The following is a 27,443-nucleotide window of genomic DNA, read 5'->3' as shown; positions in this document are numbered from 1 at the left end:
TAAGCGAGAGTTACGGGTCTGGCGCCGAAAGCACACACGCGCCAGCAGGGAACAACCACCTGACCTCACGCATGGGCGCTTTGGTATCTCGGGCTCTTTGCAGCCACAGCTGCAGCTGCAGCCTGCAGGGTACTCGAGCCATTCCTCAGTGTTAGTCGCCTCGTCATACATGATCTTCTGCCCACGGTCCAGGGCCACTGTGACGGTCCTTCCGTACGAGGGAAAAGGGAAAAGCTGCATTTTCCTGATCTTTTTCGAAGGAAAAAATTAGTGTGGAGAGAAGGCGACAACGTGCGCAATCACTGGAACAATGAACAATTTCTGTGACTCCCTACGGCGGCATCATCCTCCAGGCATGCCCAAAGCTACAGCCAACTGCGGTCATGCGTTCTGAACACCACATCCGTCTTTCCCGGCGACTTGGTAAGCCCTTGACTGTCGGTATGCCTAAAGTGGGCAAGGCTACGTTGCAAGGAAACTAATATCACACACCGTTGGTTGCTCCAAGATGGGCACCCTCACAGACTAAACGGTTATTTCTGAAAGGCGCGCATGAAAATCGGACGATGGTTTCGTTCATCCCCTCAAGTGTTGGCATGCGCACACTGAGACATACACATATGCTACCGCTGACCAATGAAGAGCGGATATTATGATCATTTTCGCAGGCTTCACCGCCTCCTGCCGCAGTCACCGCGAAGCAAACACAACCTGACCGAGATGTATCGCGACATGTGTGTTCAAGTCACCCAGGCTCTGACCAACAAAAAAAACAAAAACACAATAGACCCGCCTTCCTGTCGTATGTCGATCTGGTCAAGGTAAAATCGGTCCATGTACATACTACACTGGTACAATAGTACAAAGTAGTAGAGACGGGGGGGGGGGGGGAGGGGTTTCGTGCATGAGTTTCCGACCCACATACTCGTCACCACGATTCCTCCAGACTTGCTAGCCAACCTGGGGAGAAGGCACGACAGCGTGGATGCAATATCGACGATACGTGGACCACAGGAAGCGCACTTAGCCTTGGACCGTTATCTTCCGCGATAAGTGCTGCGGAGGCCCATGGACAGCAAACCATCACCCCTCCTCTCGTGGAGCCCTCTCGCTTGATATCGACGTGCAGGGTGGCGCTTCCTTGACGGCATGCCATGCACACTCTATACTCTCACACACCAAGCTAGGCTAGATGCTGTCACTCTGCAGCGACGCAGCCTCATCCTTCCGAGCCGATATGTGTCCCGAAGGGGGGTGCCTGTCCTCTCTACCATGGCTGCAGGCTGCTCGTCCTGATGGGGTACATGTGGCCAGCAAAGCATGGGCATCGACGGCTGCTAACCATGGGCTCCGTCGTGCTCCCATGACCCGTCCCACGACTTTGCTTATTGGCAACAAACCACCCGTGGACTCTCTCGGCTCTGCTTTTCCTTGGTCCAGGCTCGTATTCCCACGTAGCAGACTGGTTGCCGTGTGCTGCCTGAAGCAGCTCACCGGTGTGATGGATCGCCGCATCAAAGAAGCAATTTTGGGTTGAGGGCGGATAACTACCGACGAATGGGATGGACGACAGTCAGGGTCGACTGGCGCTGAGACGTGGAGAAGGAACCCGCCTTGGGCGTTGTGACGACTTGTCCTGGGAGCTCCGCCCATTGACATACTGCGGCCGTCGCCCACACTCTCAGTCAAAGAAATATGGTGTGGGTGGTCAGATACGGCCCGGCTGGGTACCTTGAGTACGTACCTTCTCACCCCTCTCTCATTTTCTCTCTCTCACTCTCACAACCATTTCCGTGACGGGACTAGGGAGCTGTGCGCATGAGAAGGTAATGACACCTGGGCAGCCAGCCCAAACGGTGGGGCCGTCCCAAGGTACACCGGTACTTGTCGAGTACTTCTCAAATCCGAGCCCAAGATCTTCGAACCCATGTCACCCTGCTAGCGTATGCAGCAAAGAGATGGCCAGATATCCCGGCTCTAATATCACGTTTTGGACAGGGGAAAGGGTAGCTGGGGATGCGACTTGGCCTTGACCGTCGGAGACATGGTCCAACCCAAGACGAAAAACTGAACCGAGAGTTTCCACCTCAGGGCAGCAAACTTTGTCCCGGATCTCTCGTACTACGCACCGACACAATGGTCATAGCCTTACCTCACTCACTCACTCACAATTCTCTCTCCCTTGCGCACCTACCCCTCCCTCCCCCCTGGTCTAGGAATAGCCGTCATCGAGCGCCATGTGCAAGGAGAGCCTGCTCTCATTTTGCTTTTCCTCTTTCGTTCTTCCTTTTTTTTGCCAGGGGGGGAGGGGAGGCGCCGTTGCAGGGAAGAGAAAGTTCATCCAAGCTGAAGTAGAGGTACCATTGTACGAAACCATCGCCATGGCCCGGATCCACGCAAGCGGTACTGTGTATCCACAGTCAATGCTTTTGCTGTGCCCTCTTTTTCTCAATCTTGACTCTCTCTCTCTTTTTTTCCCTTCTTTCCCATGTCCCTCTCACAGTTGCTTCCACCGTGCTTGACGGTCCCCTGTCCATGCTCTCTCCCATCATTCCGGAGCCGTCCCATCACCACCAACCTGCTCTCCCCCTCCCTGGCATTGCCAGGCTGCGCCAGCCCATAGCCTGTCTCCCCCAGGAGGATGATCATTCGCGCTGGCCTGTCACTTCACGCTCCCAGTCACCGCCTGTTTCAATTAGCACAGATATTTTTCCCGAAGAAATAAAGTGTTTCTCACCAGGTACCAGAGCCCTGTCCAAAGGGTCTGGCGGTACTTGTGTGTGTCTGTGGTCCCCACCGTTCTGCTCTCCTCCTCCTGGCTGTATCATACTTATTCTGACCCTCCTGCTGTCATGCCCCCCTCCTCGCTGATCTTGTGTGCTATTGCTATTGCTACTTTTCTTCTTCTATCCTTCCGACCAGTCCCAAGAGGCCCGTTCCATTGCTTTTTGCTTTTGCCTGTTGTGTGTTGGCATTGCATCCTCTCGTGCCGGCGTCTAGACATTCCTTAGGATCCAGTCCCGTCAGACCGACTCACACTCTATAGACCTTCCGGCTCCGCAGCCACCATTACTACTGCTCGCCGTCTCTTTTGTTCCTTCTCTCCCTCCCATCGATCTGTAATCCTGATTGCACCCAGGTGTTACACAAGACTTTCGCCCTGTCCATCAGAGACAAGGCGGACTAGTCCGGCCTACTTACCTACATACTGCTTCAAAAAACGATATATGTCCACGTCGCCGCCCGACTGCATCCGTCCTCTTGTTCCCAATTACTTGACCTTATACACACGCACGCACACACACATACGCACTCGAATGCCTTGTCGAAAACCATAGCATAAAACATAAAGACTTCTCTTGACTCACACTCCCCTATCAATCACGATGAGACGATTCACTCCATCTCCAAGGGCTATGAAGCCCAGACCCTCCTTTCCTGCCAGACAGATGCTTGTCCTGGGTATGTCTTTCCCCTCTCCTCCTTCTCCCGCCTTTTCTCTACCCAATGTCAGCCTCTTCAGAAAAAGAGAGAAGAGTCCCGTGTCCTTCCTATGCTCGAGGCGTTGGTTTGCTGATAGACAAGATACAGCTCTCTGCCGTATATGTGAGCCCATAGCTTTCATGTCGATCTTCCCTTACATATATTACATGGTGGGAGACTTCGGCGTACCTGAGAACGACATCTCCTTCTACGCGGGCATGGTCACGTCCGCCTTCACTTTTGCCGAGTTCTCCACGGGTATGCTCTGGGGTCGACTGAGTGACAAGATTGGGCGCAAGCCCGTTCTGTTGACTGGTCTGGCCGGAACCGCTCTCAGCGTCTTGATCTTCGGTTTTGCGCCTAATATCTGGGTTGCTCTCATCGCACGAGCGCTCGGTGGTCTCCTGAATGGGTAAGTTCCACACGTGGCCCTGAATTCTTCTCATTGTTAGGTAAGCTAACTCGCTTCCCAACAATAGGAACATCGGTGTCCTACAGACTACCGTGGCAGAGCTCGTCACTGTGAAGGAGCATCAGCGTGAGTTATCTTCCCTAGCCATGGAGACAGATAGATGTACCAAAAAGCTAATTCTTGGAGCAGCTCGCGCCTACACCATCATGCCTCTTGTCTGGTGTCTTGGGTCCATTGTGGGACCGATTCTTGGCGGCAACCTTGCACGGCCATGCAGGAACATGCCAAGCTTGTTCCCCGAGGACACCATCTGGGCTAAATATCCTTACCTCCTACCCAACCTCTTCAGTGCGGCGACTTGTGTCTTTGGTGTCGTTGTGGGCATCTTGTTCCTTGAGGAGACTCATATCGACAAGAAGGACCGACACGACCCTGGACTCGCACTCGGAGAGAGCATCATCCGTCGCCTCTCATGGCGCACCACTTCGGACAACCACCACCCCTCCGAGACTGCCTCTCTCCTCCACCACGACGAGCAATACCCTCCATGCTACCAGACCAACAACTCGCTTCACGACACAACGACACGAGCGAACCACGAGGATATGAAAGTCACGGCCGATGATCGAACAGCCAATACTCGGGCTGAGAAGGCACAGATATCTGCCGGCGCAGCCTTCACAAAGCCCGTCATCATGAACATCGTTTCCTACGGCATCTTGGCCTTGTGCGTACCTCTGGAGGGGAAGCTGACTTGGATGGGAAGAATAGAATCTACTTGCTGACACCCTGTCCTTGATAGCCACACCATGACGTTCGATCAGCTCTTCCCTGTGTTCCTCAGCTCACCATCAGTCAAGGAAACACACCCAGTCGAGCTGCCTTTCAAGTTCGTGGACGGCTTCGACTTTGACCAGAAGACTATCGGCCTGATCCTCTCGGTGCAGGGCATCTACCAACTTTTCGCCACCGTGGTCCTCTTTCCCTTTGTGGTGTCACGTCTCGGAACCCTGAACCTCTTCCGCATCCTGGCCGCCTTCTACTTCCTCCTCTACTTCATCACACCCTACCTGGTCCTCCTCCCTGACAATGTCCGCATCATTGGCGTGTACGCCGCGATCATCTGGCGCTGCACGTTCTCGTCCATGGCCTACCCCAGCAACGCGATCCTCCTGACCAACTCGGCGCCGAGCCTACAGACCCTGGGCACCATCAACGGCGTGGCGGCCTCGACGGCCAGTCTCTGCCGCGCCTTCGGGCCGACCATCTCTGGGTTCCTGTATGCCATGGGCCTGTCCACTGGCTACTGTGGCCTGGCTTGGTGGTGCAATGGCTTCGTGACCATCGCCGGTGCCTTCGTCAGCTTCCAACTCACGGAGCCCAAGGGCCGCATGGACGAGAAGGTCGACGAGGACGAGGAGGCTGCTACCGAGGCCGCCGCCGTAGCCGCGGCGCGCGAGCTACAGCCCGAGATGGTCCCCGGCCGGGTGTCGATCGACATTGTCCGACGTGCGAGCCAGGTGGACATGTGAAACGGCCCCTAAGCCGAACTTGAGCAGAGGAAAACCAGATGATGACGAGAACCAAACCGCGGAACGGAACAGAACCGTTATTCACGCCTACTCACGAATTTTCTATACTTTTTTTTTTTTTCTTTCCGGCACCACGAGAACATTCGACCCGGACCAGTTTCATTGATGGAGCTTCGCTTGGTGGCGTTCAACTTTTGCACGGCTGGAACTGACGCGATTTCGGCTTTTTTTTTTGGTCTTCTTTCGATTACCTCCTTTTATTTTGGCTGGGATCTGGAGCATGGTGCAACAAAGATGGTCTTATCACGGGTTCATCTCCCGACTTTTTTTCTTCTATCCTATGGTTTCTGGGGTGCCTGACCCGGCCTTTCGACGACAACGACGACAACGACAACGACGCCCCAACCAGTGACACGGATTTGTGAGAAAAAAAGAAAAAGAAATCTTTGGTGGTTTGTCGCCGAACACGAAGAAGGGAAGAGAAGTCTATGGAAGAGTTTGAACTTCTTGTTTTTTTGTTGTTGGTTTCCTTTTTTTTCTTTGGAAGGTCTATCAATGGGAAATTTTGGGATATGGGTAACCAAACGGAGCACGGGCGGAGGGCAACCCGGGCAATGGGGGAAAAGAAAAAGTTTGTTCGTAAAGAACCGATGATCTGTGTCGAGACGGAGATTAGACACTCACTTCCTCGGACGTGTACTAATTCTTTTCTTCCTCTTTTTTTTTTTCTCCATATTTTTTTTCCTTTTTTTTTTTTTTTTTTTTTTTTTGGCTTGGGAGGGTCTGGTTTCAGCAAGGCGCCATGTCGAGCAACCGACGACTGGAAGGGAATACGGCAGGGTACGGGAAATTGGGGTTATGGGCACATTTCTTTTTTCTGGTAATTTTTTTTTATGCTCTCTAACCCCCCTTTTGGTGTTTTCTTGTTTTTCTTTTTTCTTTCCTTTTTCCTTGGAGCCATACAGGCGATCGGCAGCAACCAGGGTCTACCTTTTTCGGGGGGGCATTGTTCTTCTCCCCCCCCCCCCTCCCTCTCTGGATATGACTGGTCTCATTTTCCTCTTTTTCCATCATGTGTCGTTGGTTCCCCAGAACTAAACAGGTCATTTACAAAGTCTGCATGTTCAATTTTGTTATAGTGTTTTCCCCCCCTTATAGAGACGTCCATTATGATACCAGAAAAAGGAGCACAGGAATGGAGTCGTCCCTTAAGAGCTGAAATTTTTCCAACCCTCCAACTCTCAGCATGGCATGGCAATTTTTTATTTTATTTACATATATATATATATATATATATTTCAGCATCGTCGAATTAGGTCAGGGCGGAGAATACAGCGATAATTCCCAGTACAATCTTCATCTACTACTTGGTTCTTAGATGATCAACACCATCCCGCCCCTCCTTCACAAAAATTGATACATGTATCACCCGAAAGATTGTCTTTCCGAGCCAATTTTTTTTTACCTCCTTCCCTTTTGATGCCCATCCTTACTCCCTGGTCCCTGAGCCTTCTCCCGTCCAGAAACGGTGAAGGGGGGAGCGGCACGAGGTGAGACCTATTGGCTAGTCAAAGTATCTTCGGAGGCGCCATCAGGTGAGGTCAAGGGGCGGTAAGCAGCAGAAGCAAGGAGTACAGGAGTAGAAACGTAAAAGAAATAGAAGAAGAAAATTGTTGAGGCGTTGATGAATGACCTGATTGGCACTTGACAACGCACCATCATACATCGGTGACAGGCTTTCTTTTTTTTTTTCTTGGCGGCGCCTGCCGGATGGTGAGTGACAGAGAGAGGGAGAGAAAGAGAGAGGGTACCGAGATGGGGCGGTCGGGATGTCTCCGATGGTGGCGGTGTTGGTGATTGTTATTGCTTTTTCTTCAGTTTCTCTTCTGCAGTCCCTGTCCTGTATATGCCTTGTATACGCATATACGATGATGCTGTATGTATCTAGAAAGATAGTCAGGGGTTGTTCTAACGGGGATAATCAAGCCCGATGGACGGTCACTGGCCAAGTCTTCCCTTCCAAGACCAGTCCACTGCAGACGCGGGAGCCCGCGAAAAGAGAAGGAAAAAAAAGGTGTCCTTATTTTGGTCAGTACATGCGACTAGAGCGGTACCTCCACCAGCGCCAGAGATGGTACTTCTCGTGGTGTCGATCGCCTCTTCATTCTGCTGCAGTCCAAGCCCAAGGCCAAGCCATAGTAGGAAGGGGAAGCCAGGAGATGATGTGTCTGTCGCACTTGGTCGTCCTGTGTTCGGGTTTCAAGCCGCCGTGAAGATTCTTGCACCATCATGAGACAAGGCGAAGATTGAGAGGAGAAAGGGAAGAAAAGATGAAGAAGGGAAAAACCCAAAAAACCAAAAAACCAAACCCCCCCCCCCCCCAAAAAAAAAGAAAGAAAGAAAGAAAGAAAGAAAAAGCAAGTCGGGGAGATCTCCGGTCGTAGTGATGTGTCATTTTACTATGATTCCGGGAGGAGTAGACCGGTGAGCCAAGTCTGCATGTGGTACTTGTACTTGCAAGAGGCCTGCAGGCGAGGTCGTCCTGCATGGTACATGATAGTACGTAGTGGGAGACCAAAAGACTCAATGGAATCCAAGAGGGAAACCCGAGGAGAGACAGACAGGCAGGCAGACAAAATGGCACAAAAGGGTCGGACGGTTGGGCAGAGGCACATCCGCACCCTCCCTACCATCCCGTCCCTCCCTCAAGAAACACCCCGCATCCCACTACGGGATTCCGTTTTAGTTTTTGACTTTCTCTCTCTCTCTCTCTCTCTCTCTCTCTCTCTCTCTCTCTCTCTCTCTCTTTTCCGGTTTCCATGATCATGGAGGAGCCGGTGTGCCCTCTCACGTCGAGACACACAACATCCAGACGCGCAGAATCCGAATTGAGGCGGGGGAGGACATGGCAGGGCGGGCAGGTTTTGGTGGAGGAGGTGGTGGTGACACTCTGAGCCTGGTGGGGATTGCCAGTTTGCCATTAATTTGATGGGTTGTGTGGAAATGAGGTGGACAGCGGGGGCGCTTCGTGTCGGCTGCAAAGGAAAGGAAGGAGGGAAGGAGAGCTTTGAGCTGCAGGCTAGGTGGCATGATGTAACTGAGCTGGTGGTTCGGGCAGTTCTTTCCCTTTCTTTCACTTCCTCAGTCTCTCTCTTCTTCCCATGTCATCGTTTCTCTCTATGGCTACGGGTCTTTACAGTGGTGAGTGAAGGTCTTGGGCGGCAGCTTCAAGCCTGCAGAGGAAGACCATTCCGTCAACTGGGACAGGTGTACTTCTTCTGGTTTCCCCCTTCTTGTTTTTCGTTTCTTGAGAAGAAAATCTCTATAATTCAGTATTTTACACTTATTCTCCAACGAAATCTCAGCTTCTACGGTGGTCATGTGTGTTGTTATCTTGAGCTCGTAAGGAGTCTCTTGGTGATAAGCCATACACACTATAGTGTAGGTACACACTAACAGACATGATCCGCTATTCTACAGTACAACAGTACTGCATAGTACGCACCACCGTGCACTCTCTCTACTCTACTCACATGCTAGGTTGGTCGCCCCAACGCAAGTGCTGCTATAGCCGTCTGCAACAGCTATGCTATGCTGTAATGTCCTCGCGCTCTCTCTGGAATCTATCACATCTTTTATCTCCCTCTGGCTGTGGAGATGGGCACCTCCCGCCCCAACAAGCCTGCCAGCCGGGTGTGCTGTCTTGTGCAGGGGGAAACGGAAACAGCCTGCCGGTCGCAGCCAATCAGACCCAAGCCTGTGGTTACATATCATGTACATGGATGCGGGTCGCCATTTCCGTCTGGGTTTTGGGTAGACAGTTTCTCTCCTCACGGTTTGTGAGAGAGAAGTGGAAGGTGGAGGGGGGGGTTGGTCACTTGGTCCATCACCAGTCATGATCATTGCGATAACAGTAAAGAGAAAGGAAAACGTTCGCCACAGTATTTAAACTTCGGCGTGCAGCTGAACGACGAACCCCTGGAAGAAGATTAACACTAGGATCAAAGGCAAAAGAAGCTTTGGACCCTGAATAGTTTATTCGTTTTATTAATAATTAGGATCTTATTGCTCTTCTCTTCCAGCTTTTTTATTGGAGGGGAGAGAGATACAAGAAAAGAAGAAGAGACGACATTCATCGGATTATCGATATCGTCGGTTGTTGATAACGGATAAAGATAGATATGCGAATTATCAATATCCCTCTCCCTGGCAATCGCAGTAGAGCAGCCGCCCAATAACAACCACAAACAAGCACACACGCTCTCACTCTACTCACTCGCTCGCTCAATCACATTCGACAGGGCGGGATGCAGGTCGCGAAAAGACGGGCACTCAATCCTACCCTCGACACAGAAGAAGAAGAAGGAGAAAAAGAGACGACACGACGACGAGAAAAGAAGAGGAGGCGAAGAGGAGCACCAGAAGACGAAGTCAAAGAAGAAGAGGGAGAACAACCGCCCAAAGGTCGTCGATGCGATATCCCCAACAACAACGGCCAACACTGGGGCCACCACCACAAACGCTGCCACAGCGCTACTACCACTACTACTGCTACGAGTACAGCCATCCAAATTACGTAACGCACCCGGTCACAGCCGCCCAAGGTCAAGCCCAGGTCCAAGGATCACCATCGATATCGTCATTGCAGGCCCTGCCGCCCACGCCGTGACGCCGACGTCGAGGTCAAAGTGGAGTTGCCGATTACTGGTGTCTGAAGCAGGAAGGGAAGAAGAGAGAAATATACAAGGGAAAAGAAAAGGGCAACAGAAGAGAAGAAGAAAACGGGTTCGATACAGACGCTCATTCAGCCTCGTACCGAGTCAATCTATAATCCGCCCCTCCTCCTCCTCCTCCTCCTCCTCCTCCTCCTCGTCCTTTGGTCCTTCACCTAGACTTCCAGTACAACCACCAAAGGAAAAGAGGAGAAGAAGATCATCGCCAACAGGACCACCTCCTGGTGCCTGGCCCGGCCCTCCCCCTTCTCCCTTTGCGGTTGGGCTACCCACGCCCTGGGACCGGAACCGCCGTTCCTCCCCGCCCGCCCGTCCGCCTCCGTCCTACCGAACCTGCCGGGTCTAAACAGCCAAGGAACGGACGGCCAGACAAGACAAAAAGGGGAAGAAAAAAAAAGGCACAAGACGAGGAAAATCATACACGTACACACACAAAAGATAGGAGAGGGCACCATGTCGCCCCGCTCGCCGCCCTCCCCACACATGCACCCGGCCAAGCGGCCAAGGATGTCGTCGCCAGAGAGGGAGAGAGACGCAACAGGAGGAGATAGGGACAAGGACTCGCCAGGCCAGACAATCACGGCAGGCCCCTCACCGGCCGCTAGCAGCGAGCAGCAGGATATGGCATTTTCTGCTGGTGGAGCTGCTGCTGCCGCTGCCGCCGGGGGTGCTGCCAGGCTCGACGGAGGGGCGTCGACGCCCACCAAGGTCGGCCAGAGCAGCAGCTTCCGCAATGTCAGCGCCTGCAACAGGTGCCGTCTGCGTAAGAACAGGTGTGACCAGAAGCTGCCCAGCTGTGCGAGCTGTGAGAAGGCTAATGTTGCGTGTGTGGGCTATGATGCCATCACTAAGAGGGAGATACCACGAAGGTAATGAGTTAAACTCTGCTTGTTCTGTTGTGCTGCTGCTGGGAAAGCGAAGAGAGAGAAGGAGGAGGAGGAGAAGAAGAAGAAGAAGAAGAAGCAGCTTGGAGAAAGCAAGATGACAGCAAATATATGAACTAACCTATATCTTCCTTCAACAGCTACGTCTTCTACCTCGAAAACAGGGTCGAGCACCTCGAGTCTCTGCTACGGGCCAAGAACATCCCCTTCCCGTCCGCCGATAACCTCGAGTACTGCTCGCGCATGGCCGCCGCTGCCGACTCCGTCTCAGTCCGCTCACCCACCGAGTCCTCTATCGCCGCCGCCCTCCCCCCTCCTCCGGCGGCCTCCGACACCCTGGACGGCACCCCGGCCGTGCCTGGCAGCGAGAGGGGCGGCGATGAGGCTAGACTGCAAAGGCTTGTGTCGAGAGCCGACATCACCCAAGGCAAGGAGGTCACTGCCAACCCACGCTACCTGGGCTCGGCCTCGGGCGTCTCGTTTGCGCGGGTCGTCTTCGCCGCGGTCCAGTCCTCGGTCAGCGAGAACAAGTCGACCTCGGACAAAGCAGGCGTGCGGCCCTCGAAACCCCTCGCGACGGCTGGAGGCGGCACCACGATGCGCGACTCCTTCTTTGGCCTGCACACCAAGCCCACCATCAACCCGGCCCCGTTCCCTGATAAGGATGTCGCCACCGCCCTCGTCAGCCTGTACTTTGAGCACGCCAATCCCCAGATCCCCATCTTGCACAGGGTCGAGTTCGGCAGGATGTTCGAGCAGGCCTACGACCCAGACCACCCCCGGCGCGGCCACAGGGAGCTTTACATGCTCAACATGGTCTTCGCCATCGGCAGCGGCATCATCATGGGCGCCACCGCCAGCAGCAGGTCCGACACGAGCAACAGTGCCGCCAAGCCAGGCGAGGGCCGCATGTCCTCCAAGCAGGCCCAGCCTGAGGAGTACCACGCCAGCGCCATCGTCCACCTCGAGGCCTGCCTCAACAACAGCGGCGGCGGCCTCGAGGAGCTACAGGCCGTGCTCCTCCTCGCCAATTTTGCCCTGCTGCGCCCTGTGCCCCCAGGCCTCTGGTACATTGTCGGTGTCGCCGTGCGCCTCGCCGTCGACCTCGGCCTGCACTACGAGGACGGCAAAGACGTTGATGACGGCCTGCGGAGGGAGTCGGCGCTCCAGGCCGGCGACGACGGCCGTCAGCGGGAACGAGGAAGGAGGGAGTTCGTCAGGGACCTCAGACGCCGCCTGTGGTGGTCCACCTACTCGTTCGACCGGCTCGTGAGCATCTGCGTCGGACGGCCCTTTGGCATCTCGGACCAGGTTATCACCACCGAGTTCCCCTCCGTTCTCGACGACGACCTGATCACACCCGAGGGCTTCCAAGAGCCGGGCCCCGACGTGGTCGGCCAGCCCACGTACAAACTCGTAGCCCACCACTACTTCCGCCTGCGCCTCTTGCAGTCCGAGATCCTCCAGGTTCTGCAGTACCAGCAGGCCCAGGCCGCAAGGGCCTCGGGTCAGAACGTCAGAAACCCTTACATGCACACCACCCTGCCTTCGCCCTTCCTCTCGCGCTTTGAGTCCTTCCGTTCCTGGCGCATCGATATCGACAAGAGGCTGTACGAGTGGAAGATGAACGCCCCGACCAAGCAGCACACTGGCGTCGGCTTCTCCACCGAGTTCCTCGACCTCAACTACTGGCAGGCCATCGTTATGCTCTACCGCCAGAGCCTGAGTGTCCCCTCCATGTTTGAGGGCGAGTACAACACCTCCATGGAAATGCAGCACAGCCCTAACCTACCCAACAGCGGCGGCGGCGGCGGCGGCGGCGGCGGCGGCGGTGGTAATGGTAATGGTGGCGGTGGTGTGGGAGTGACTGGTGAGCTGCGCGAGGACGAGGACAGGGTGTACCTCAAGGTGGCCGAGGCAGGACAAAAGATCATGCGCCTGTACAGACAGCTGCACCTCGCGGGCGTGCTCAACTATACCTATCTGGCCACTCACCACATCTTCATGGCTGGCATCTCGTACCTGTACGCCATCTGGCATTCTCCCATCGTGCGAAGCCGACTCGTAAGTTCTTTCTCTCTCTCTCTCTCTCTCTCTTTCTTGTTCCTCGGCATCTTGGACGGCCAACGGTTTGCTGACAAAAAGTGTGGGCAGACTCTGGATGAGGTTGACTTCACCGTGCTCGCCGCCACGTCCGTCTTTGGAGACCTCAGCGAGAAGTGCCCACCAGCCGAGGCGTGTCGTGATGCCATCGACAGGACGGCCAAGGCTACGATCCGGATGGCCAACTCAACAGGTGGCTTCGGCCAGGTGGTCCCACCCAGGTCCAGTGGCAGCTTGTCCGAGCAGCGTGACTGGGCGCAGAGAAGCGACAGCGTTTCCAGCAGCAGAGGCTACCGCGCACCACCGACGCCACTACCTCATCATCACCATCAGAACAATCAACAACACCATCAGCATCACCAACACCAACACCAACACCATTACAACAGCAACAGTGACTCCCCCCAGACCCGCAGGCCGTCCTCACAACATCAGCATGGCCTGCCCAGCATCAGCGACGTCTACACCACCCACACGTCCCCCGGTCCTCAACTCCCGCCCATCCAGACCACCGTTCCCCCTGGTCCTTACCGCATGAACTCCCTTCCCAACCTCAAGGCCGAGCTGGACGGCTTTTCCATGATGCGAAATATTCCAGCCCCAACGCGGAGCAACGCCAGCGACAATATCAGCGCCGCCGCCGCCGTCGCAGCAGCAGCAGCAGCAGCAGCATCAGCCGGCAGCCCCGAAACCTCCGCCATCGACCCTTCCCTCCTCCCGTCTCCGACCGCCATGCGCACTCCGCCACCACCTAACGCAAACACCACGGCACAGAACATGGCGGCATATCTTGCAGCGGCGGCGGTCGCGGCATCGCAAGCGTCACAGCCCCAACAGCAGCCGGCTGTGTTTTCGCCCATCTCCACGGGACTAGCGGCGCCCATGGGAGGGGGCGGCGGAGCAGGCGGCCTAGGGCCCTTTGGCGACCTGTCCGCGATAGGATTTCTCGGTGGCACGGGCTTGAACGGTGCCGACATGGACGAGAATGCGGCGAATGTGGACCTGGGCTTTGGGCTGGGGTGGGAAGGCTTGCATCATGATTTTAGTGATGGGCAGCAGTATGACTTGTTTGATGGTTTCTTCTTTGGTGGACAACAGGGGGGGCAAGGAGGACAGCAGGGGAATGGGGGAATGGGTGGTGCTAATGGGGAGCTGTGAAATTTGAGGGGATGATGGATGGGACGATTGACGATGATAAATACCTTTATTGACATATACATATTGTGTACATATATATGTTTCTACATATACATACATATATGTATATACTGGCAGGGGAAAGTGGGCAAAGGATGACTTTGGTGTTCAAGCAGGCGGACCAATCATGACTGGGTGGTGATGGTGGTGGTGGGCGGCGGAGGCGGCAAACATCGACTGTCTTGCCTTGACGGTATGGATCAACAGCGAACAACAATCATCATCATCAAAAATAGCATCGGCAGCATCAGTAGCAGAGGCGAATAGGGGGGAAAGGAAGGGGGGGGGGAGGCAGATTGCGTGTCTTTTTTTTCTTCTTTTTTTTTTCTTCTCTTTCTTTCTTCGTCTTCGTCTTCTTCTTCTTCTTCTCAAGTATATATATAGGACGAGCCCGTGTGTACTTACTCACGATAAGCCAAGCCCCCAAGGTCCATCCCCTCCCGATTTCACGGCTGGGAGCCGCATTTTGGGGGGGGAGGGGGGGGAGGGTTTCTCGGCCATGTTTGTTTTGATTTTTACTTATTGATTATCAACATATTGGATCCTGAGGCCGGGAGGTGGGGTAATTTTTTTCTTCTTCATCTTTTGTTTTGCACAGACGGATGGCAAGGGAAGAGGATGGTCTGGTGCTGGTGCATGAGGATAGGGATTCTGTTTTTTTGGTGAGCTGGCGGGGGGGGTTGCCTTTCTCTGCTTTTTTTTGTTTTCTGCCTTCTTGATACTTATTGGTCATCTAACCTGAGATCAGTTTTATCTGTTCTCAGCTGCTGGGGGTCTTGAGGTCTGCCAGCAGGTCAACAGAAGGGACCAACCAATAAAGCATTCTTCTGCTTCACTGAAGACGACCCGGAAACCTGCACCTAGTGATGATAATGATGATGACATCCAATCCAGGATACAACCAATACACATTCATGATTCAGTAGATTGCGGGAACTCATCTTTTCTTTAATTCTCTTGCTTTCCTTGTCATTCCTCTGGTACACAACTACATACTACACACCAAGGACATCCGCCATCTAATTTTCTTCGTCATAATCTCCCTCATTCTTTCCCTTTCTTGACCCCTTCCGCTACATCTCCAACTTATCATGATACAGTGAACTCTAGAAGAATTGAAAGAAGAAAATAAAGGGGAGATTTCCATCCAGCCGAGGTCCCAATTAAAAAAAAAAAAAAGCAAGAGAGGAAGAGATCAACGAAGGGGGTGCAGCAGGAAAACCAAAACAAGACCAACGCCGTCATGATGCAAGGAGAAAGATAGAGGTGCCTTTTTTCCCCCCTCCTCTCCTTCTCCCTTCTTTTAGTTAGGCACGCTTCTCTTTCCCCATAGCCCTCAACAGCTCCCCGTAGCAGCCAGCCTCGTGCAGCATGGGAAACATGAGACCCTCAATAAAAGTTGAGCACTTTTGCCGACATCGAAATCTCGTATGCTCATTCCGCACGTGTCTTCTCTCTTTTTCTTCTTCGTCGGTTGTTGTCATCCTGCTGCTAGATCTGTGTGGCTTCCCCACTCGCTCAGGTAGGGTTGCTCGCCTAGGTAGGTGTTGACACCCACAAGCTGGAAAAAGACCGTGCGTGGCAGGAAGCACGTGCCATATCTGCAGCTGCTCTCATGGGGCAAATCTTTGAATCCTTCCCTGTGCTCTTCACCACACCTAGAAAGCAGAACGGTGGCCTCGCGAGGGCCGGTCGTCGCGGGAGCGGCCTCTGGACATGGCAGAGAAGGGGTCCGAGCTGTCCCGGCCTCCGAAGCCTCCCCGGCCTCCGAACCCGCCACCTCGAGACATCGATTTGTTGCCAGACGTCCGGCGTTCCGCCCCGATCGTGACACCCGGGATCCGCTCCAGGCCGGGTGTGCCCCTTGCGAGTTTGGCTGGGATCGTAGGCGGCTCACGAAGGCCAGCCTGGGTCTGGACCCAGTGGTTGGCCGCTGCCACACTGCTGTGAAGGAGGTCGCGCCTCCTGTCGGCCGCAAACCGGACGTACGATTCCTCGATCTTGCGGGGCGAGACACGGCGGAAAGCATCGGCGACGTGACGGAAGTGCGGAGGCATGTCTTCCTTGGTGAGGTTCGCAGTGTCGATTCTTGCTGACTCGATGGTGTCATTGCGCTTGATGGGCAGGCCGGGCAGAACCCTGCGTGCGTTGGGGATTTCATCCCTGCGCACGATCAGCCAGCCCTGGCCCGACTTGTTGGCCCGACCCGTCCGGCCCAGTCGGTGAATGTACTGGTCCCGCTCCGGAGGAACACCAAACTGGAGGACGTGTGTGACGCCGGGGAAATCCATACCACGAGCGGTGACATCCGAGGAAATGAGAATGGCAGATTGTGCCTTCCGGAAGTCATCAGCAGCCCTGGTGCGCGCCCTCTGGTCCAGGCCCGAGTGTATAGAGAAGGTCGGGGGCAGCGATTTGTTGTAGCGAGGAAGGAAGTAGAGGAGCTCGCTGTACATCTGCACGATGGCGGTGTTGTTGAAGAAGGCAATGGCCTTGAAGGGCTCGGGCCCATGCTCGCCTGCCTGGGCCTTCTCGGTGATCTCCAGGAGGGCCGGGATGAAGTGCTCGAAACCTGCCACCGGGAGGATGTGCTGCGGTACCCTCTCGTGAGTGGGGGCCTCATCGGGGTTGATGGTCTGGACGAATTGAAAGTTGGAAGGGTCGACATATGTCCTCGCAAGCGACACGACATCCTTGGGAATGGTGGCGGAGAAGAGAAGCGTCTGCCGGGGCACCTCCCTCCGGTTCGGCAGCATGCCCACGATGTCACGCAGTTCCCTGTCGAAACCGACATCGAGCATGCGGTCGGCCTCGTCAAGGACAAGGGCGGACAGCTTGGGGGCGTCGATCTGGCTGTACTCGTCGCTGAGAAGGTCGTTGAGACGGCCAGGGGTGCCAACCAGCAGGTGGCAGCCCTCGAACTTGGTCTTCCGCAGCATCATATTCTTGTTCATGCCACCAACAGCCGTCTGCACAATGACGCCCGTGTGTCGGCAGAGCTTCCTGGCCTCAGCGCCAATCTGTTCTGCCAGCTCGCGGGTCGGCGAGATGATGATGGCGCGAATGTCGTCAGACTTGGCCCTGGTGGTGCTGCCACCGCGGGTCGCAAGCTGCGGGTCGGCCTGGATGATTCTCTGGATGGTCGGGAGGAGGAAGCCGAGGGTCTTGCCGGTACCGGTTCTAGCCTGAGCGACGCTGTGAGGAAGAAGAAGACATGGTCAGTATGATCTGTCACAGACAAGACGAGGAGGAGAACACGCATCACGAGCACGCCCGCTCAACACAACAACACGTACATATCCTTTCCCTGCAGGGCGGGGTTGATGCTCATGGCCTGGACATCCGTCATGTTCACGTATTGCATATCGTCGGTGATGGCGCGGAGGATATTTGGGTGCACACCGAGCGATGACAGCTCGTCGAAGCGGGTAATCAGGTCAGACGAGCCTGCGGTGTTGCTGCTGGGGGCCTCGGCGGAAGCGCTCGAATAGGCACGCGCAAGGATCTGGCGGCCAATCGAGGCCGTCAAGACAGCTGGCTTGCATGTTGCAGAAGGCCTCAAGGCGGCACCAGATGTGAGGATGGAGAGAGGAGAAGAGGAGGGCCGCACAGCGCGACACGCTCGAGCTTGTCGCAGGAGCTGTCTCTTGAGCATCTTGAATCGAAACAATTGTCAAGGCTGGATACAAGATGACAGTGACGGCTAAAAGACCAGGTTATCAATTAGGTCAGGCTGGATAGAGAACTGATGTCGAGGTGGCTGGACAGTCCTGGACAAGATCAGCTTGTTTGTCGCGTGGTAGTAGAGTTTTCCTGATAATTCACCACTATCGGAAAGTCAAGGGTCAAGTCAAAGTTTTGGGGGGAGGCGCAACTGCACTAACACTCAAGTTTTAGGTGGAGCACTTTTCGAAAATCCTGTCCTATCGATAAGTTTTGTATCCCATATCCCTGTCTCCCACGATACAGGCAAGGTGCAACCTATCTCAGCCCTAACCCTGATCTCATACATGAATATACAACCTAATTGCCCCTCACATCACAAACACTCAGTTTAGCCCACTACCAACTACTCGGCCGCCTAACTACTCGGCCGCCTAACTCCTCGCACTTACTTACCCACTCCGCACCTGCAGGCCAAACCAAACCGCACGAGAAATTCCACCAGGGAAACGAACCAGTTCCATATCAAATACCACTGCGCGAGAACAGCAGCGGCGGCACAGCGTAGGAAGCTGCGCCGTCTCATCTGTTCTTCTCGGTCCTCCTCTCGCAGGCGACTAAGCAGTGAGGAGGGCAGACACCGCCTCACCTCGGCGTGCTCATGCTCGTCGAGGTCCTTGGGCAACGCTGCGAGGAACCATGCTACGCCTTGCACGTAAGCTGTGCGCTCTCCCCGCTCATGGCCCGGATGATGCGGCCGGTTACTGGACAGGGCGCTATTCATAAGCATCTGGCCTGTGGATGCGTATGAACATGAAGACTTGACATTCATGGACTGCAGGGATGCATGATATACAGGGATAGTAGTCACTGCACTTACCTTGCATCGCACAGAACTGATCAAACCCAGCTGCCCAGTCTTGCCCCATATGCCCTATCCTGTGCCTCCTCTGGACGCTCTCCATTTGCTGCTGGTGCATCTCGGAGCTCGTGGCGATGCCGGGCGACCACGCATCGTGATGGATGGCCGCAGTCTGCTCTTCCTGTGATACTATGCCGCCGTTCAACAGCAGACTGGATGGGTTCGATATTGCCTCGAACAAGTACGAGTCCCAGCTGCGGGTGCTGACGCAACGTCTTAGTATTCCCAGACGGCCGAGACAGCTCTTGATTGCCATTGAAACCCCATTCATGATACCCTGGTCAGATGGCTGCGGTATCATTTGACGTTGATGGGATGCAATTGCATGTAAAGTCTGATCCGTGGGTTCCATTGCCATGGGTCGCGGTACTGTAGTCCTGAGGAGTTGATGTAAGTACGCAGGCCGCCACAACCACGTTCTCACGTCAAGCAGCACGAGTACCTAGATGGGATGATCCCATGAGCTTCGAACGTTCTTTGAAAATAAAAAGGAGAGGTAACCAGATGTCTAGGGAGCCGGATCGTGCAGTGTGAGTTAGACTTGTACAAGAAACTGTGGAACATTCCACCTGACACCTTGACGAATTGAGAAAGTAACCACGAGAAATAGGACCAGAGGGCATATTAGAAAGAAACAGACCCGAGAGAGAACTCTCAAGACAAAGGCCGAGACAGGAGATGTAATTAATATAGGATAGTAAGAGGAAGCGTGCGCTTGGACAGCTAGTTTCATACCGGTCGACCTGTATGCCCTAAATGAGAAGCACGCGCAGCACTTCTGCTATTGTATTCAGCCAAGTGTGCTTCTTAGCCTTTCGATGGTTCAAGTAGGAATTAGGCCTTTTGTAAGCCCCGTCCCCTTCCTGCTCCTGAAGTTCTCTCTTTATTGTCTATTTGGTGGTTATCAAGCTGCATGCATCTGCAATCCAATTCCTCGAGACCCTGCAATGGGAAAAGCATGTGAGTGTCTAGACCTGGGTCTTACCGGTTCATCTGCTCACCTGTACCAAAGTTTGCAGTGGGTCTGTGGCAGGGGAGTGTGCCCCTAGACCCCCTCTTTCCACAAGATCTCCCCCGCCAGCCCGCCCGGGGAGTGTTTCCCCAGAGCCTCAATGGAGCCAACCAGGATGGGGAAGGACAACTCTTATATTCTGGACGAGCTGTGAATATCTGACCTGACATACGGGGATAGTCGTCCGATCTGCCATACTCAAAAGCCTAATGAAAGGCTGCCTCAATGTTCAGACCATCCACAATACTAAGAAACATATATGTATATCATACCTAGTGAGGTTCACTTCAAGTAATAGCATGTGGTGAGAATCCAGAGAGGAGGCTAATCATTCTGTATTCCAGATACCTCTGTAGTAAAGTTCTATCCTTCCAGGACCTTGGGGGAAACAATCTTCTCCTCCATCTGCAGACAGTCTCTTTGTTTCCTCCCCCTTAAGCAAGGAAAAAAATTGTTGAGCAAGCCAACCTGACAGTATGACATGCTGATTCCCACCACACACCCCACCCCTCGAAATACACCCAGGAGCGTACCAACATGCCCACCCACCAGCCGAAACGCTTGTTGCTATCCGATATGCTATGCCTTAGTCCAAAAAAAAGAACAAACCATCATGTGACAAGTAAGTACGTACGCGCGAGGAACGCCTTGCATTGTAGAGCCTCCAACCGCCGTCTCCAGTATCATCACGCCACTACCAAATCGTGTGTTGACCGGACCAAAGACAGCCAGCTTCAGAATCCTGCCCCTCCTAGCTCGTAGTTCAGGCAGAGGACCCGGCAGCACTCTTCTCAGCCGCGAGCTTAGCTTCCATCTTCCTCCTCGCAGCAAGGATCATCTCGTCCCGCCTCTTCTGCAGCAGCGACTGCCTCTCGTCCTTGTTGGTGCTCCACTTCTTGGCCTGTGCCGCGTCTTCCTCCTCCTGCTGCTGCTGCTGTATCTTGTCCTGCAGGTTATATCTCTGTATCAAGTTCGGCTGCGCGGGCTTCTCGGCGGTCTGCCTCGCTGCAGGGTTGGACTGTGTCGTCGATGTTGAAGAGCCCATGTTAGAGCCCGGCGGTGGAGGAGGCTGGAAGGTGATGGGCGGCTAGGAGTTCACACGGAGCGTTAGTAAACGAAAGAATATCCTTTGTTTTTTTGTTTTTTTTCTAGCAATAAAGAAAAGAGGTAATAATAGAATGGGGGTGGGCTGAAAACATACAGTCTCTATCCTCCCCGAGAGGATCTTCTCCGTCGTCGCCGCAATGCTACCCCCATTCCGCTGTAGATCCCACAAAATTGTCCGCCTGTCATACTGCGGGAACATCTGCTGTATCCTCTCCACAGCAACCTCGCGCTGCCTCATCTGCGACAGGGAGTCCCGCCCCCCAGCACCCGCGGGCGACGACGAGGATGACGACGGCGACGAGAGCCATTTGTACAGCAACCCGCCGAGCACAATGATGACCACCAGCGACGGTAGCCCGTATTGATCGTTGGCCATTGTTTTTATGGTTCTTCTCTCTCGCCCTGTCTATCTGTCTGGTGGGTGAATGGGGATTTGGCTCCGATTCGGAGAGGAGACGCCGCGATGGGGTAATGGTCTGAGGTTGGTGAGTTGGTTGGATGTGGTGCACACGTGGAGGTCCCGAGATATCCCGTCTCAGGTGAAACGTAGCAGCACTGGCCTTGCTCGCTTGGTCGGTTGCGTCGGTCTTGTAAGCTTCGCCTTGGATGTATTCGAGGCGAGTGGCCTGGTCAAGTTAGGTTGGGAGACCGAGGTGAAGTGCAGATAAACGGACGGGTTCTAGGTCGGTCGGTCAACGTTCAGCATATGTGAGAGGCCGATGCAGCCGCAGCACCTTCAACAGCCCTCAAAGCAAGTGTCCGTGCACCTCAATCTACAGGGTTAGGGTTTTCTTACTGACGTTCAGGTTGAGAAGGTTCGACAGTCTCGCAGATACAAAAGTACACAAGTACATTATATTTCATCACCGAACGTCACAGGATACGGATGCAATCCAGCATTATGAACAATTTAAATGCATCAGAGGAGGTAGTTGGGCTTTTCTCATTAGGTCCTACTCCTACAGATGCTCCATAGTCCAGACTTCTCTCATCATTTCATGTCAGTTTTGTTTGCCAGTACCACCAGGTCCTCATCGCACACAGGCCTGGATAACCCGTGTGAGAAAAGTGCACAATACCGATCACATGGCCGAGCGCAGACCAAATTGCTCCGGAATGACCTCCATTTGACCAATGACGCCGTCCGAGCTCCTATGGGTCCGACCCTCAGATCCTCAAATGCCGAATAAACCCACTGGATTGGGTGAAGAACAGAGCCGACAAAACATTACCGCGATGCCGCGCGGTACACCGTAACCCCTGTTGGCCCGGTAGAAACCAAAAACAAAGAGACACAACGCCCAGTTGAATCCTTACGGGTGGGGGGAACCGTTGGCGTCGGGAAGGCTCTCAAGATCCTGGTAAACCAGAACGAGCTCACGCTGGAACAATGCTTAGCAGTGAGACTTATCAAAGGGGCAAGGAAAGAAACAAAAGATGACTCACCCGTTCACGGCTCCACGTGGTGGTGTTCCAGACAATGTAGTAACCGCGCTCGGTATCGGGGGCGATCAATACGGGCTGCATTTCGGTGTCCTTGGTCAACCAGCAGCGCATCGTCTTGTGCCAACGCCAGCCCCGCAGGTAGCTACAGTGTCAAGAAAGATCAGCCGATGCGATTCAGGTCACATACATTCGTAAAAGAAAGAGGTGCAACTCACAGTTGCTGAGCAGCCAGGAACTGGTGTCGATCCTGGGGGTTGGCGTAGAACATATAGATCAACGTCTCCTCAGTGAAGTTGGTGACCTTCTGCTCGATGGGCTGTGTATTTCTGACGGTGTAGCACTCAGGCAGGCTGAAGTTGGGCTGGGGAGGCTTGGGGGGAGCGTGGTCTGTCAAGGAAAAAGCCTGTTCAGAGAAGGGCCTGTCGCTAGTCAGCAAGATGAGAGGAATGGGCTGCTGGGGCGATGAGATGCCTACACGTCACTGTTCAGATCCAGACCAAACTCGGCCGGGTTCATGCCGTGGACAAGGGCACTGTAGGCAGGATACTTGGACATCATGGCCATGAGGCCCTTGATACCGAACTTGTCAGACTCAGACATGCCAGGGAGGAGATCCTGTTGGGCAGATGACGATGGTCCTCCTCCAGACGGGTCGTTTGGCTTGCTGGCCGAGCCCTCGTTTCCAATGGCGCCTAAAGAATTCTGCATGTCGATGGAGGGACCTGCGGCCTCGGGAGCGGCCTGATTGGTGGAGGGACCATCCTCACGGAAGGTAGACTTGCGACGAGAGTCATCCTCGGTCATCGAGGAGATGCTGTCAGAGGGACGCGTGCCTGAAGATGCGTTAGTAGTGCGCACCCAAGATCACAGACGCGTCAGCCACATACCAACTGGTGAGCGGGCCTCGGAGGTACGCGCACTTGCTGTGACTGCGTTTAGTAGACCGTTGCCAGACCGGCCTGCCTGGCTCGGGGGAGACGTGACGGCACCCTGGGAGCCGAAGCCACCCAGGCCAGCCATCAGGTTCGCGTTTCGCTCTTGTCCGATCTCGCCATTGCCATTTCGGTTCAGGGGTGGGAACTCTTCGCCGCTGTTCGGTTGAGGCTGCTGAGACTGGCTCATGTTTGCTTGGCTGCCGAATCGAAATGAATTTTGGCTGGAAGTAATTCGCGAGACGGGAGAGAAGAGGTCCTCCTGTTGACCTTGCTGAGGGATGGAAACGCTGGGATTTCTTGCTGGGCCGCCCAGATTTCTTGCTGCTTGGCCGCCCCACATCGAAGGTTGAGCTGCACCTGACATTTGCGCATTATTGCTCAGTTGAGGGAACTCGCTGCAATCAACCAGTTAGCATGCATCCAAGTGCACAGATCAGGTAATCGAGTTTGTGTGCTGTGGGTGTCCAATGTCGACTAGGACAGTGAGGAGGGCAGTGGATGTGTCAGGGCAGAGAGGAGGTGGGATCTCTGACGATACCAATCAAAGGCAGCCTGATCGATGCGACCACCGGGGCCTTGAGATGGCTGAGCATTCTGCTGCTGCTGCTGTTGCTGCTGCTGCTTCTTGCCCTGGACCACCTGAGACCAAGACTTTTGGATGTCAGGGCTGGGTTGTCGTGGAAGTGAGGTTTTCTGCTGCTGCCGCTGCTGCTGCTGCTGCTGCTGCTGCTGATGCTGCTGATGATGCTGTCGCCCAGCCCTCTTCTGCACCAACTTGAGTTTGGCAGACTTCCTAGGGAAAACCATGGTTCCCAAGAAAGAGGACCCAGACAAGCAGATGAGACTTGGGAGGCAGTGATGCGGGACAGAAGAGGGAAGTGATATGTGAAGGTGAAGAAGCCCTGGCGATGTGAAATGGTGGAAGGGGAGAACAAGAAACAGTGGCTACAGCAGTAGCACAGAAAGATTGAGGGAGGGCTGTCGAGATAGGGTTGGGTGTGCACCTACGATAAATCGAGTGGTGTTGCAGGCGTTGACCCCGTGAGACTTTGTGCAAAAGTTGCGGCCCCTCCGAGCTGCCTTGTTGGCGTTTGCATGCTGCCAGAGCCCATGGGAGCAACACCACCAAATGCCCAGCCTGTTCCATTATTCACCGGCATAGCTGCAGGTCCTGCATCAGCTTTCCTGCAAAACAAACAACACACATGAACACACTGCACTACACAGTGGTGTCATCATCCCCTTACCCAGTTTCCCATTTGGTAACCTATTTGCTCCCACTCTTCCTGTATGTTGTGTCTGTTGGCCTCCTCCAAAACCACCAGGTACCCCCCTTAGGGACTGAGGTACAGTTCCTGACCAACAAAGAGTCCTGTTAGCTACAGCTCAAAGCATCATCCAGCAGCAAAAAGAGAGAAAGCGTGCGCAACGGTCAATGCCAAGGTTGAAAGGCCAGCGACAAACAGTCCACGGGCAACGCGATGCGCATGCGGTTCCAGCGCCAGACCGAGGGCTTATCGTCTTGCGACAAGACTTGGCCCCATCCCTTATGACAGTGATTCAGAGCCGGCTAGAAGCAGGGAGAAGTCTGTTGAGAGAAGCACGCCGTCGCAATTCCCAACTGCGAGCCGGGCACTTCTTCAGAACGAGCCCACTTCCCATCCAGTATCCTCGACATGCTCCAGCTCGTGGCAAAGTTTTGCACTTGGGAATCTCCTCCTCGCTCGGAACCACACTACCGATTGTAGGGCACGAAGTGCGGAAGGGCCAGGCTCGGACGCGAGAGAAGGGCGATCGTGTGCCATCGTACCTGTTCTATTCATCGTCGCGAGAATCTGTCTGGTTCCCTATTTCCTTCTCATGTGAGCAGGTAACGCTCGATTTGGTTCGCAAAAACGTATACGGTTCGTAGGATGTGGTCTCGATAGCTGTGCGGTAGGTTGGAGGGCGGAGGGTATGCAAGGAATTGTCCGGTTGACAGAGGTCATTGACGTGCTCCCTCCAAACGAGGCTCACAGTGTAACTCTAGTGAGGATTGCCGCAGGGCAGGCATGCTAGAGGACGCACGGACTCTCCCCCACCAATGCTGCAAGTCCCTCCAGTTGGGGGGGGTGGGACAGGGATGGTCTCAGAGGGTCCGCCCTAAGACGTTTTCGTTCGCTAGATCCAGCTGACCTCAGTTGGGCGCCTCATATCAGATTTACCTCATTAGCCACACACCTCTTGTCAGGTCATTATCTACTTATGATTCAAGTGTAAATATTACTCTGACAATGTTTTCTTGAGTGTAACTCTCCACTTTCTCTGTATCATTTTTCCTATTCGATTTCTTCCATTCTTTTTCTCTCTTGAATTTTCTGTTAAATATCCTTTCCCTCACAATATCTCTATTCTTTATTGATGGCCGCCAAGAGGCTCTTCTCAAAATCAAAATCTGTGACATGACGGCCAATCAACACTACCTTGCCTGTCTTGGTTTCGTCCTCCCCGTCTGACGATGGTGCATCGAAGATCTCGAATAATTCTCTCACAGCTTGTATGATTTTTGTAGTCCCGTTCCTCACTGCCAAACGTCCTTTCAACCGGTGTATCTCAAAGGATGCCTTGTGTTCGGCAACATCACCAGCCAGCTCATTCTCCCACAGCAGCGTCCTGAGCCATTTGTCGACCCTGTCCACCTGGTGGCCTTCCAGCAATGGCAGCGGTATTGATATCGTCGATATTGTCTGTGAAACGTTAGCAATGCCACACAGTGTGGTCAATCAGGGGCAGTCCGTTAAGCTCCGCCACACAAGAGGTGGTACTGACTGGGTCGAGATGGCTGTGGCCCTTCGAGTTGTCCAGCTCCACCACGTTGTCATATGCATGAAGATCTAGAAGGTAACCTTCGAGTTGGGGTACTGCGCTCTCCTTGGTCAGGTGGAGCTTAGCAAGTCCGTTGATAGACCTGATCCTGTCCTGGACCGCCTGCAGCTCCTGTCCTGAAACGAGGTCCGTCTTGTTGATGACGATGACATCGGCGTGTGAGATCTGGACATGCGCTGTGGTCATCAATGGGCCATGCTCATCTCCTTCATGTCCTTCTACCTTTCCTGTCGGGTCGTCCAGGCTCTTCAAGATATTCTTGGCATCGACCAGCGTCACGATACCGTCCAGGTAGATGGTGCTTGCCAGTCCCTCATCAACCCAAAACAGGGGCGCCAAGTTCCCTGGATCTGCCAGACCCGTTGTCTCCAACAGAATGTAATCAAATTTGCCCTTCTTCGCCATGAGCCCCTCGATCGCGTTGACGCCTGTGTCCCTATGGTGACTGTGAGCACTTCATGACCCGCACAGGAGTGTCATGGTGTGAAACTTACTTCACAGAGCAGCATATGCAGCCGTTGCCAACCTCCAACCACTCTTCGACCGACTCGCCGTCCTTGTTCACCGTGAGGGATTTCTCTATATCCAACGCTACATTGAGAATTGTTATTTCAAGCAAGTGTCGTACCTCGTCCTGAATACTTTACTCACAGTCACCAAATTCTGCAAGTCACGTCAGTTCACGTCTGGCTTATAGACCAACACATAAAGGGACAACAGACCATTCATAATCACTGCAATTTTCTTGCCGTGTTGCGCAGTCAAAATGTAATTTAGAAGCGTAGTCTTGCCAGCCCCGAGGTATCCTGTAGCCGGGAGGGGAAGACATATTGAGTCAGCTCGAATATGTTCTCGGGCGTCTGCTCAAGGGGTCGAAGAATATTCACCTGTCACGATGGTGATCGGAACCTTGACAACCGTCTCTTCCCCATCCAGGTTGTCGCCTGCCTCTACCAGGTCAGGAGGGGCATCTTGATCGTCCAAGTCCATGATCACGGTCGAATATTTCTTTGCCGGCAGATCGAAAGTTGGAGCTTCAGTGAAAGAAACAAAGTGAAGTGATGGATACCTAGCAGCGCAAGGTGGTCTACGAAACAAAAATCTGCACAGCCTTTGAAGGTCTGGAGTAGAAGTTCCTCAAATTTCAAG

General features: G+C 54.0%; 7 protein-coding genes across 7 annotated transcripts; 2 read left to right on the top strand and 5 right to left on the bottom strand.

Annotated features, from left to right (window-relative positions):
• Positions 1 to 3,419: 3,419 nt before the first annotated feature.
• Positions 3,420 to 5,328, top strand: M406DRAFT_237870 (uncharacterized protein; the record flags this gene model as incomplete). Its single annotated transcript, XM_040916069.1, has 5 exons — positions 3,420 to 3,462; positions 3,592 to 3,895; positions 3,963 to 4,021; positions 4,085 to 4,622; positions 4,698 to 5,328. Coding segments are annotated over 5 exons (1,575 nt in total), but the record flags the coding sequence as incomplete, so codon positions are not given.
• A 5,285-nt stretch (positions 5,329 to 10,613) lies between these two features.
• M406DRAFT_98141 (uncharacterized protein) lies at positions 10,614 to 14,572 on the top strand (the record flags this gene model as incomplete). Its single annotated transcript, XM_040926390.1, has 8 exons — positions 10,614 to 10,669; positions 10,712 to 10,797; positions 10,849 to 11,029; positions 11,185 to 12,878; positions 12,909 to 13,108; positions 13,199 to 13,866; positions 13,922 to 13,995; positions 14,037 to 14,572. The coding sequence occupies 8 exons, from the start codon at positions 10,614 to 10,616 to the stop codon at positions 14,303 to 14,305; spliced, it is 3,228 nt and encodes a 1,075-aa protein (XP_040779018.1). The 3' UTR covers positions 14,306 to 14,572.
• A 722-nt stretch (positions 14,573 to 15,294) lies between these two features.
• Positions 15,295 to 18,158, bottom strand: M406DRAFT_345763 (uncharacterized protein). Its single transcript, XM_040922117.1, has 3 exons — positions 17,641 to 18,158; positions 16,442 to 17,539; positions 15,295 to 16,288 (listed from the first exon to the last, which is right to left on the bottom strand). The coding sequence occupies exons 1-3, from the start codon at positions 17,997 to 17,999 to the stop codon at positions 16,003 to 16,005; spliced, it is 1,743 nt and encodes a 580-aa protein (XP_040779017.1). The 5' UTR covers positions 18,000 to 18,158; the 3' UTR covers positions 15,295 to 16,002.
• A 2,102-nt stretch (positions 18,159 to 20,260) lies between these two features.
• M406DRAFT_321835 (uncharacterized protein) lies at positions 20,261 to 21,712 on the bottom strand. The gene is made up of 2 exons (XM_040919563.1): positions 21,143 to 21,712; positions 20,261 to 21,028 (listed from the first exon to the last, which is right to left on the bottom strand). Exons 1-2 carry the CDS (start codon positions 21,422 to 21,424, stop codon positions 20,705 to 20,707), a joined length of 606 nt encoding a protein of 201 aa, XP_040779016.1. The 5' UTR covers positions 21,425 to 21,712; the 3' UTR covers positions 20,261 to 20,704.
• A 252-nt stretch (positions 21,713 to 21,964) lies between these two features.
• On the bottom strand, positions 21,965 to 22,766 carry M406DRAFT_321834 (uncharacterized protein). Its single transcript, XM_040919562.1, has 3 exons — positions 22,710 to 22,766; positions 22,495 to 22,636; positions 21,965 to 22,430 (listed from the first exon to the last, which is right to left on the bottom strand). Exons 1-3 carry the CDS (start codon positions 22,760 to 22,762, stop codon positions 22,362 to 22,364), a joined length of 264 nt encoding a protein of 87 aa, XP_040779015.1. The 5' UTR covers positions 22,763 to 22,766; the 3' UTR covers positions 21,965 to 22,361.
• Positions 22,767 to 23,390: 624 nt separating this feature from the next.
• On the bottom strand, positions 23,391 to 25,392 carry M406DRAFT_355820 (uncharacterized protein; the record flags this gene model as incomplete). The annotated part of the gene is made up of 3 exons (XM_040923266.1): positions 25,240 to 25,392; positions 24,438 to 24,784; positions 23,391 to 23,824 (listed from the first exon to the last, which is right to left on the bottom strand). Coding segments are annotated over exons 2-3 (585 nt in total), but the record flags the coding sequence as incomplete, so codon positions are not given.
• A 380-nt stretch (positions 25,393 to 25,772) lies between these two features.
• Positions 25,773 to 27,284, bottom strand: M406DRAFT_275848 (cobW-domain-containing protein; the record flags this gene model as incomplete). The annotated part of the gene is made up of 6 exons (XM_040918264.1): positions 25,773 to 26,155; positions 26,238 to 26,730; positions 26,789 to 26,885; positions 26,946 to 26,957; positions 27,017 to 27,100; positions 27,182 to 27,284. The coding sequence occupies 6 exons, from the start codon at positions 27,282 to 27,284 to the stop codon at positions 25,817 to 25,819; spliced, it is 1,128 nt and encodes a 375-aa protein (XP_040779013.1). The 3' UTR covers positions 25,773 to 25,816.
• Positions 27,285 to 27,443: the final 159 nt, after the last annotated feature.

This window comes from Cryphonectria parasitica, assembly GCF_011745365.1.
Source record: "Cryphonectria parasitica EP155 unplaced genomic scaffold M406scaffold_3, whole genome shotgun sequence".
Classification (NCBI taxonomy): domain Eukaryota; kingdom Fungi; phylum Ascomycota; class Sordariomycetes; order Diaporthales; family Cryphonectriaceae; genus Cryphonectria; species Cryphonectria parasitica.
This window is presented reverse-complemented; position numbering and strand designations above follow the sequence as displayed.

Bases quoted from the DNA above. Each gene is read 5' to 3' on its own strand.
- M406DRAFT_345763 (XM_040922117.1), bottom strand. From the start codon at position 17,999: ATGCTCAAGAGACAGCTCCTGCGACAAGCTCGAGCGTGTCGCGCTGTG. The intron at 17,540-17,640 runs GTACGTGTTGTT...TCTTCCTCACAG, and splicing joins GCCCTGCAGGGAAAGGATAT to CGTCGCTCAGGCTAGAACCG. The intron at 16,289-16,441 runs GTCAGCAAGAAT...CCTCCTTCACAG, and splicing joins AAGCGCAATGACACCATCGA to CAGTGTGGCAGCGGCCAACC.
- M406DRAFT_321835 (XM_040919563.1), bottom strand. From the start codon at position 21,424: ATGGCCAACGATCAATACGGGCTACCGTCGCTGGTGGTCATCATTGTG. The intron at 21,029-21,142 runs GTATGTTTTCAG...GTGAACTCCTAG, and splicing joins TCTCGGGGAGGATAGAGACT to CCGCCCATCACCTTCCAGCC.
- M406DRAFT_321834 (XM_040919562.1), bottom strand. From the start codon at position 22,762: ATGTTCTACGCCAACCCCCAGGATCGACACCAGTTCCTGGCTGCTCAG. The intron at 22,637-22,709 runs GTGAGTTGCACC...TTGACACTGTAG, and splicing joins TTCCTGGCTGCTCAGCAACT to CTACCTGCGGGGCTGGCGTT. The intron at 22,431-22,494 runs GTGAGTCATCTT...GCATTGTTCCAG, and splicing joins CCACGTGGAGCCGTGAACGG to CGTGAGCTCGTTCTGGTTTA.